The sequence below is a fragment of the Polistes canadensis genome, unplaced genomic scaffold (genome assembly GCF_001313835.1).
Source record: "Polistes canadensis isolate GaletaPanama2010 unplaced genomic scaffold, ASM131383v1 scaffold_345, whole genome shotgun sequence".
NCBI lineage: Eukaryota > Metazoa > Arthropoda > Insecta > Hymenoptera > Vespidae > Polistes > Polistes canadensis.
This window is the reverse complement of record NW_014569892.1, coordinates 119,190-128,398: the sequence shown is the minus strand read 5'-3', so window position 1 is coordinate 128,398 and position 9,209 is coordinate 119,190. Positions and strand designations below refer to the sequence as shown.

The 9,209-nt window shown below is 28.7% G+C and overlaps 1 protein-coding gene across 7 annotated transcripts in view; it reads right to left on the bottom strand.

The window, feature by feature from the left end:
* Positions 1 to 902: 902 nt before the first annotated feature.
* Positions 903 to 9,209, bottom strand: part of LOC106791811 (voltage-dependent L-type calcium channel subunit beta-2) — an 88,413-nt gene continuing 80,106 nt past the window's right edge. For 6 of the 7 annotated variants that reach the window (XM_014757749.1, XM_014757748.1, XM_014757752.1 and 3 more), the window contains 6 exons: positions 9,001 to 9,098; positions 8,728 to 8,864; positions 8,240 to 8,405; positions 7,507 to 7,876; positions 6,593 to 6,631; positions 903 to 1,250 (listed from right to left, as the gene is read on the bottom strand). In XM_014757749.1, coding sequence (XP_014613235.1) covers positions 1,054 to 1,250; positions 6,593 to 6,631; positions 7,507 to 7,876; positions 8,240 to 8,405; positions 8,728 to 8,864; positions 9,001 to 9,098 — 1,007 coding nt within the window. In that variant the 3' untranslated portion in view covers positions 903 to 1,053. The remainder of the gene's footprint in view (positions 1,251 to 6,592; positions 6,632 to 7,506; positions 7,877 to 8,239; positions 8,406 to 8,727; positions 8,865 to 9,000; positions 9,099 to 9,209) is intronic. The other variant, XM_014757750.1, reaches the window with a different exon arrangement.

The following is a 9,209-nucleotide window of genomic DNA, read 5'->3' as shown; positions in this document are numbered from 1 at the left end:
TGTAATAAAATGATGAGAATAAATAAAATAATCATGATAATATTGTATATTTAATATCATTGCATTATTGTAATCAAATGATTAATAATACATGTATACTTTTATTCTCATGTATACACATATTATTAAAATATAATTACAATAAATTGTTTGACGTTTTATATATTCGATTAAATAAATCGATATTATTTATTATTAAACGATAATTCAATGAAAATTTTATTTAATTATAATTAAATAATTAACACACATATATACGTATATGTATACTTCAATATTACGTATACATACGTACGTGTATTTTCGTATGTATATATATGTATGTATGTGTATGTTTTAACGTAATGGGGATGTAAAATCAAAATTCGTTCGAATAAATAGACTTAGCTTAAAGAAGAGTGGTGGGGGAGATGGGGGAGGGGGTGTAGTAGCATTTAGAATGTCGTTAAATGATATAAAAAAATCGTTGACAATTTTAATATGAATGTGATAGTGAAAAAGAGAGATATAGTTAAATGGACAACAAAAATTCGAAAAAGAGAGAGAGAGAGAGAAAGAATCGGCCCACTCCCCACGTGCTTCGGACGTTCGGTTAGCTCATAAAGAATGTTATTTTAATTATAATTATTATTTTTCCTTTGCGCGTGTGTGTGTGTGTTAAATTATTTTTTTTCGTTCTTCTTCTCGTTTGATTACTCGAGTGTCGTTGGTTTATTTATATATATATATATATATGTATACATATACATATACATATACATACATATATATATATATATATATATATTTTTATTTCGTGTATTCATTTTATTTGTTGAATAATTCATTTTGTTTTGTATTTTTAAATAGCGCGAACGGGTTTTTTTTCAATGTGTGCATTTTGTTTGCTGTTGTTTTTTGTGTGTGTGTGTGTGTGTTTTTCTTTTTCCTTGTTTTATATTAATTTTTTGTTTGTTCTGTTGTATTTCCATTAGCGACCCCCACACACAATTAAAGGGCGGTGGTGCGCAGGTAGGGACAGCGCTGTAGCGACAGGCCCCGGGGCCCCAGCTCCTAAATGGCGTTAAGTGCACGCGAGTCTTGCTGTTGGCGACGTCTCGATGCATTGCCATAATCAGTTACGTATGATTCCTCTTCGGTACCGTAATCATGATCACTACGATCCATTCGATCACGATCCATCCTTTCCAAACGGGATCTTCTCGTGCCACCACCACTCATGTGTCCGCTTCCACTATACGATCCTGAACCTGTGTTTCAGATTTGGGGATTTTTTCTTTTTTTTTTTTTTTTAATAATAATAATAATAATAATAATAATAATAATAAGACATATCGTATCGTTTTTATTAGATTTTTCGGCGGAGTTGGTTTTTTCTTTTGTTTTTTTTTTTTTTTTGAGGTTATGGTTTTATTTCATTCTTTTGTTCTTTTTTTGTTCGTACCCAAAGATATCCATGCTTCGGGGTTGTTCATTTTGTTTTCGTAACTACTCTTGCAAACTACTTTAATTGAGTAATAATTTTTGAAATGGCGTGCTTGCAAGTGCAGTAATTACAAAATTTGTTTATCAAAACGAGATGGATTGAAATGAAATGAAGTTGCGTGTACGTTTAGACTAACGTTACGTTTATAATCGAATAAATATTGTTTATGATATGTTTTAATTAATAATTATTCGTATTAAATAAAACATTCCTAAGCATGGATCTCTTTGAGAATAAATAGAAAAAAGATTAAAAAAAAAATATAAAAAAAATAGTAAAAAGCATTGTAAAAAAAAAAAGAAAAGAAAGAAAAAACAATTTCGTTAGAAAAATCATACAGAAAGTGTATTACAGGGATATATATGTGTAAATAATTATTTGCTGCAAAAATATCATGCTACCAATATACTAAAACAATCAATCAATCATGCGTATCTTACAAATAGCATGCGTGAGAGCTTAACAACAGCAAGCTAGAAAATAATATAAAACATAAAAAAAAAGAAAAGGCAAAATACATTGGCAAAAATTGTTATTGTATGTAAATTTATCGCTTGATAAAAGTGCGCGAGTGTGAAAACATTTAAATAAATATATATAAATATAAATATTAATATAAATACATATATATATATATATATATATATATTTTGTCAAAATCACATTTTTTTTCTTATCTCGCAGAGACTCCGACGTTCGAATAGTTATAATAATAATAATAATAATAATAATAATAATAATAATAATAATTAAATTTTCATTTTAATAAAAAAGTAAAACGTCGAGACGAATACAATTAAACGAGTGACACGTTTGAACGGAAAAAGGAAGAAAAAATAAAAAAGAAAAATGGTGAAATGAAATAATATAAAAAAAAACACAACAAACCGAAATATTCATTTCGATTTCGAGAGAAACATTCGATTAGGCTAATCAACGTCACGTTAATATCTAACGTTAACCCTTCTTTGCATGATGATAGAAATTTCAATCATAATATTTAATCAACAGAAAAAGGTACTCAAAACCCTTGTACTGTATATTTGTTGTTGCTGGCAACTTTTTATGCGACTATTGCGTACAACAAAACGCAGTCGTCAAAAAATAGCATTAGGATTTTTTTTAAATATTTTTCCTTTAATCTAGAACATTAATTACGTCACCCTGATTTATTTTAAAAGAAAAGAAAAAATCATGCAAAGAAGGGTTAAACACTAATCTAAAATTTCCTATTCTATGTGAGATTGTATAATTGCGAAACGAAGATTTTGCGAGACAAACGATAAGAAAATTGAGGTTAGGATTTGGGTAATGAGATTCTTTTTTTTACTTTTGATAATCGAAAGAAAAAAAAATGAGAACAAAAATTCATGGGGATCGAAGTGAAGTAATTAGAGAGAGAAAAAAAAACAAAAAGGATTTTATAATAAAGACAAACAAAAGATTGAAAATAATTTGTAAAATCTGTCAAATTTGACGTATAAAAAAAGGGCTGGGGTGGGGTGGGGATATGTTGATTATGAAATAACTAAGAAATCACCGGGTAAATTAAATCACTATATTTATAATATATTCTCTCTCTCTCTCTCTCTCTCTCTCTCTCTCTCTTTCTCTTTCTTTCTCTCTCTCTTTCTCTCTCTTTCTCTCATTTGGGCCCATGCACCAAAGCCCAAGTTCAGGGTGTACTTACAACGCGGCCCTTTTTGATTAAGTAGACTTTTCCCTAATCACAGATAATATTTGTTTTTTTTTCTTTTTTTTTTTTCTTTTAATCCCCTCTCTCTCTCTCTCTCTCTTTCTCTCTTTTTTTTCCTTTTTTTTCCTCGTTTCTTTATTTTTCCGTTTAAAAATTATGAAGTTTGGCGTCCATGTTTGATAATAACGAAGAATAACGAAGAGAATTAAAGAGAGAAGAAGGTTCGAAAGGGTGGTGGGGGTTCTGGTCTGTCACTTAATTCGATTGTTGGATTTGAAACTTTGGGATTGTTGGATTTTCATCAGTTTTGACCGGTCGTGCTGAGCCGGCCCTGTTTTCGGATGACCCCAGTCGCAGCAACCGCCTCCACCACAACCGCTTTTAGGACAAAGATAAATAAAACAGAGAACATCGGAGTCAGAGCTTTCGTGAGATTTGTTTTTCCTTTTTGTATGGTATGGTTTTTTATTTTTCTTTTTCGATAAATCTTTAATATAATTTTTTTATCCCCCTTTTTTTTTTTTTTTCTCTCTTTTCTCGTTAAATTATTTTCCTCGGCAATCTTCATCCCCTCCCTCCCCCCACCCCAACCCCAATAGTTCAATTTTTCATCATTTTTTCGATCTCATTTTTGTTTGCTTGCTTTTATTAGCAATTTTTTCCCAGTTTTTTTAACCTACAGATACTAAGGATTATTATTTTAAACGATACAACAAATATGGGCAACGATGTATGTAGTTTATTTGTTTTTGTATTTTATACGCGCGTGCTTATCACAGCTATGATAATTTTGAGCGTGTTAATTTGGCATTGCTCTGGGAACACGCGTGGACTTAGAGATGATGTATGATGATTTATGATATGGTTTGTTTTTTTTTCTTTTTTTTATTCTTTTTTTTTTTTTCTTTATCTAACCGTTCAGTAAATTCGTATAGAATTGTATTTTAAAATGTAATGATTTTTTCTATATCGAATGAAATGAAATTTACATTTGAGAGCTATTGTTATTAAAATAATTTGTTTTTTTACACAAATATAATATCCACTTTTGAGATTATTTCTATATTATATTATTATTTATTATTAGAATTTTTTTATTCGTATACTTTTTTTTTCTCCTATACACGAATTTTCTGAACAAATGAAATGGATTAAAATTTGTTAGATGAAATATTTTTCGAAAAAAAAAAAAAATGTACGAACAAATTGGAAATGAAAATACCGACGATTTTGGCACGATTACAAGATAATTCGATATTTTTGTGAATATATGTATTCGTATAATATATATTTTAAAAATAAACAAAATAAACTTTAAATCCACTCGTGTGTCCGTGTGAGCCTATAGACGAGTAGTAGAGAGCTTTTTTTTCTCTTAGCGTGCAACGAGAGAGGTTGTTAGGCTGTTTTTTTATTTTTCATTTTTTCTATTTTTTATATTTTGCATTTTTAAACAGATTAACATTTTCTATATTATATATATATATAACAGTTGTAATATAATAAATTATGTGAATCTTTGTTAATTAATTTGAGAAGAAGAAACAACAAAATAAAATATCCAAATAATTTTTGTTTAGACAAATTGAACAAAATAATTTCTCAAAAGAAAAAAAACACAAAAAATAGGAAAATTATTGAGACAACATTTTACCAATAATTGTATAAAAAAAAAACAAAAGAAAAAAAATTGTTATTTGACGTGAGTAGAAAACAATTGATTTTTCGTTCGTATCTCATTTGTGGAACGACAAAATTAAAATAATATGAAAAAATAAGAAAATGAGAAAAACATGAAATAAGATTAAGAATGAACGTTCCTTTTTCTGTTTTCTTTTTCCTATTATTTTAAACAATCGAAAATTAATAAGAAGAAGGTCATCTAGGCTCGGTCTCATTATCTCTCTCACACTGCAACGGATACACGTTTGTTGTTGCATAAAATGCTGCTGAAAAAACAGAAAAAAAAAAAATATGAAAAAAAAAACAAACAAATCATCAAACGAATCACGAGAAAACGAGTAACAAAAAGAAAAGAAAATATTGTTCGATTATACGACACGAATATTATTTACGTTATTTTATATAAGCAGTTAAGAGATTTTCATTTGATATTATATAATATATTATATTAATCACTATACTATTCTGAAAAATATACAAACAAAATGTAATTGGTAAAAAAAAATGATTATCCTTCGTAAACAAAATTTTCGTACAATTTTCCCCATTAAGTTATTTCAAACGAAATATATAACGATTGTTGGATACAAAAAATTTAATTCCTTAAATAAAACAAACGAAACAAGTAAAAAAAAATATTTCGAATTTTTAACAAACAAAATTCTCCTATTTTTATCTTACGTACAATGTTCGAGTTTATCCTTTGTATATACTTGTGTTTGTGTGAGTAAATGTGTATGTACGTGCGTGCTTGCTCAAGTGTGTATTTGTATTCCATACGTGCTACTAATTACATAGAATATAAACATGCATCTACTATACCGACATAATCAAATGACAGGTGTATCATTTTCATTTTTGTTCTCTTTTTTTTTTTATATATATATATTTGGTAACATAAAAAAGGAAACAATAAAAAAGAAAACTTCAACATCGAAAGCGTATACGGATCGGAATGAAGATAATTAAAAAAATGTAAGAGAAACAAAAAAACCAAAGTCAAGTTCACGTATAAAACGTTGATTGAACAATAAAATTCATCCCTATTGTTGTCCAAGCTCATTCATAATTCATTTTTATATCCAATTAGGCAACTCTGGAGGAGTTCTCTTCCAAAATAAAAAAAGAAAAAAAACAAAGACACATAAGTAAATGCAAAAGTGGATACAATATACACGAGAACAATGATAATCGAATTTTGTTGGCCGTAATTATAATTGAAAAACAAAAAAGAAATAGGTCTATAACAAATGAAATGTAATGAAATGCAATAAATAAATAAATAAAAATAATAATAAAAATATTTCTATCAAATGTGCGGTGCATGCGCATAAAGTTTTTGTAGAATAATCCAATTGGCGTGCAATCGATGACAACGATATGAAATAATTAAACGGTGACGATGAAATAATTAAACGGTGACGATGAAATAAATAAACGGTGACGATGAAATTAACTAATTTTTTTTCTTCTCGTATTATTATTATTATTATTATAATAGAAATATGTGTATATTATCGAAATGAAAAACAAATTAGTGAATGGGGGTGTATTTTGAGAACAAAAAAATAGAAAAGAAAGTGATAAATGACAGATAAAAAAGACAAAAAAAAAAAAGAAAAAGAAATAGAAACAGGGGTCGCGGTTGGCTGAAGGAGTGGCGGGGGATGGGAAAAGGGTTTAGGATGCAACGATGATGAGCTCGAAGGGAAAAGGGTTAAAGTTACCTCTTGGCTCGTGGCCGTAGTAACTCTCGTGATGGGCACCTGAAGGATCAACAAGAAAGTGTCGAGTGTTAGTAAACGGAATTGGGTCTCGTTAGAAATTTTCTAGTGGACTATATATAATAGATATGCATATTATTAATAATAATAATAATAATAATAATAATAATAAAAGAAAGAAAAAAAAGAAGAAGAGAAAAAAAAAATTTAAGAAAAAAGTAATTTCCCAAAGAGCAAAGGGCCGAGGGAATAAAAAAAAAAAATGAGAGACCATGGGAAATGGGAATTTTGATAGGATGGAAGAAGAGGAAGAAGGAATTTGGGGGTGGAGGGGGAGGGGGGGGACATTTTCACGAGAGTATAATATTATTTTTCTTTTTTTTTCTTACGACAATTATCGATTAAAGTTTTTAATTCCATTTTTTTGTGTTTCTTTTTTTCTTCTTTACTTTACTTTACTTTACTTTAAAACACGCTCGAGTTTATTTCCTGAGTTGGGGAGGATTGTGATTGTACAATATTTTATTTATAAATATATATATATTCTTTCGAAAATTAATTTAACAATATTTAGATTGAATAATAATTAAAATTTAATTATCAATATTCTTGTCCCAACAGTATATTAATATATATGAGTTTCAAAGGGAAATTTAATTATGACTCAAGGTCATAATAAATTGTTCATCAAATTTATTAAATGTCTTTAATTTCCCTTTGAAACTCATATATATTAATAATTAAAATGTTTCAACGTTATAATCCGTAAAATAAATTCGAGCGTATTTGTTTTGCCATTTTTTTTTGCTATTATTGTTGTTCTTGTCGTCGATCGTATAAAAAAAGAAAAGTAAGAAGAAGAGAAAAGAAATAAAGATAGATAGATAGATAAATAGATAGATAGAAATCAGTGATACCTGGTGTAACTCGAGGAGTTAACGCATCAACAGGTGCATCAGGTGCTGGCATTGCACGTGGTACTGCAGCAACAACAGGAGGATGGGTGGCTCTCCAATAAGCTTCGAGATATTCGGCAACGTGTTCGCAGGCATCTTCCAATTGATTTTCATCTAATATTACGTCGAACATTTCTGGCGGACATTGGGCTAATTTTTCAGCCGCTACCATTTGAACATTTAAATGCCTTATTTGCGATTTGCCACGGGTCTTGATCAACCTTTGTAATACTTTTGGCGATGAAATTTTCAAATAAACGATCGTTGGCGCCAAACTCGTTTTAGCCAATTGCGATGGGTGATTTATCGTGTCGCAATCCAGTACTACCAACTGTTGAAAGAAAATAGTAACTAACTTTTGTACTTTTTTTACGGTTTCGTTATTAAAACTTTTTTAAATGTTCAAACGTGTGTGTGTGCGTGTGTTTTTTCTTTTGTTATAAACTAAACGTAATTTAAATGAAACGTGTGTGTGTGTGTGTGTATTAGACTTATTATTTATCTGTAATAAATTTTAATTTCTTTTAAATGATTCTTAAAATTTTTTTTTCTATAAAAAAAATTATTAAAAATTATTTATTCGTTATTTTAAAAATTAATTATATCGTGTTAAAATCTCGAATGATTTTTTAAACAATATTAAAACGATGATATTGTTATTGGAAATGATAGATGAATATTAAATGTGATTAACCTGAAGTGTCCTGGCCAGTTCGAAAATCCTCTCGATTTCGGTTTGAACTTCCGCCAAACAACTACTTCTACTTCCAGATCTTTCCATGATCGCTCTTTTTGTAGGATTGTTCAATAATGATCTCTTTGCTAACGAGATATCAGCCATCACCCTTGTTATAATAATCCTATAACGAAAGTACTAATTAATTATACCGAAAAATACATATTTTCAATGATAAACCTTCTACCTCCTCCCCTTTAAGAAGAAACAACAAACAAATTGGGTTGTTTCCGTGAGTCTTATTCGAAATTTTTTATTCTAATGAATATATTTTAATAAAAATTAAATTATATTAATAATTTCGCGAGGAAGATTTTTAATTATTCATTTGTTAACAAGAACAAAATTAAACAGCATTGAACTGATATTCAATTATTTGCATGAACTTTATTCAGATAGTTAAAATAAATGTAATTAATAAATATTTGATCGAATAATTGTTTTACCTTCCTTCGAATCTGTGTTTCAAAAAATCGAATAGTGCTTTTTGCATCATGTCGGTAACTTGGTAGCCCTTTAGAGAAGGTCCAACTAGGACAACAGGCCTCATCGAAGGTACAACGTCGTATGGTGTTGTGGTCTCCTAAAAAGAAATAACATTTGTTATTAGCAACACGGGTTAGGATTTTTAAACTGATATCCAAATAACTTAAAGAAATTTAATCATTTCTAGGGATATTTTGATATAGGGAAAATGTGGATAAGTTACATTAAATTACCGGTTTCTTGAAGAAATTCTTTCGTTTTTCTTTGGCAGGCGGTGTGGTCAATGTTGCTTTTCCTGGTCTCACGTTACCAACGCTGTCGTTGTCGTCACCTTAACGAGAGAAAAAAAAAAAAAAAAAAAAAAGAAAAAAAAAAAAAAAAAGAGAAACAAAAAAATCAAACCAACATTGTTTTTTTTTTTAAAGATGCACATTCAATAATT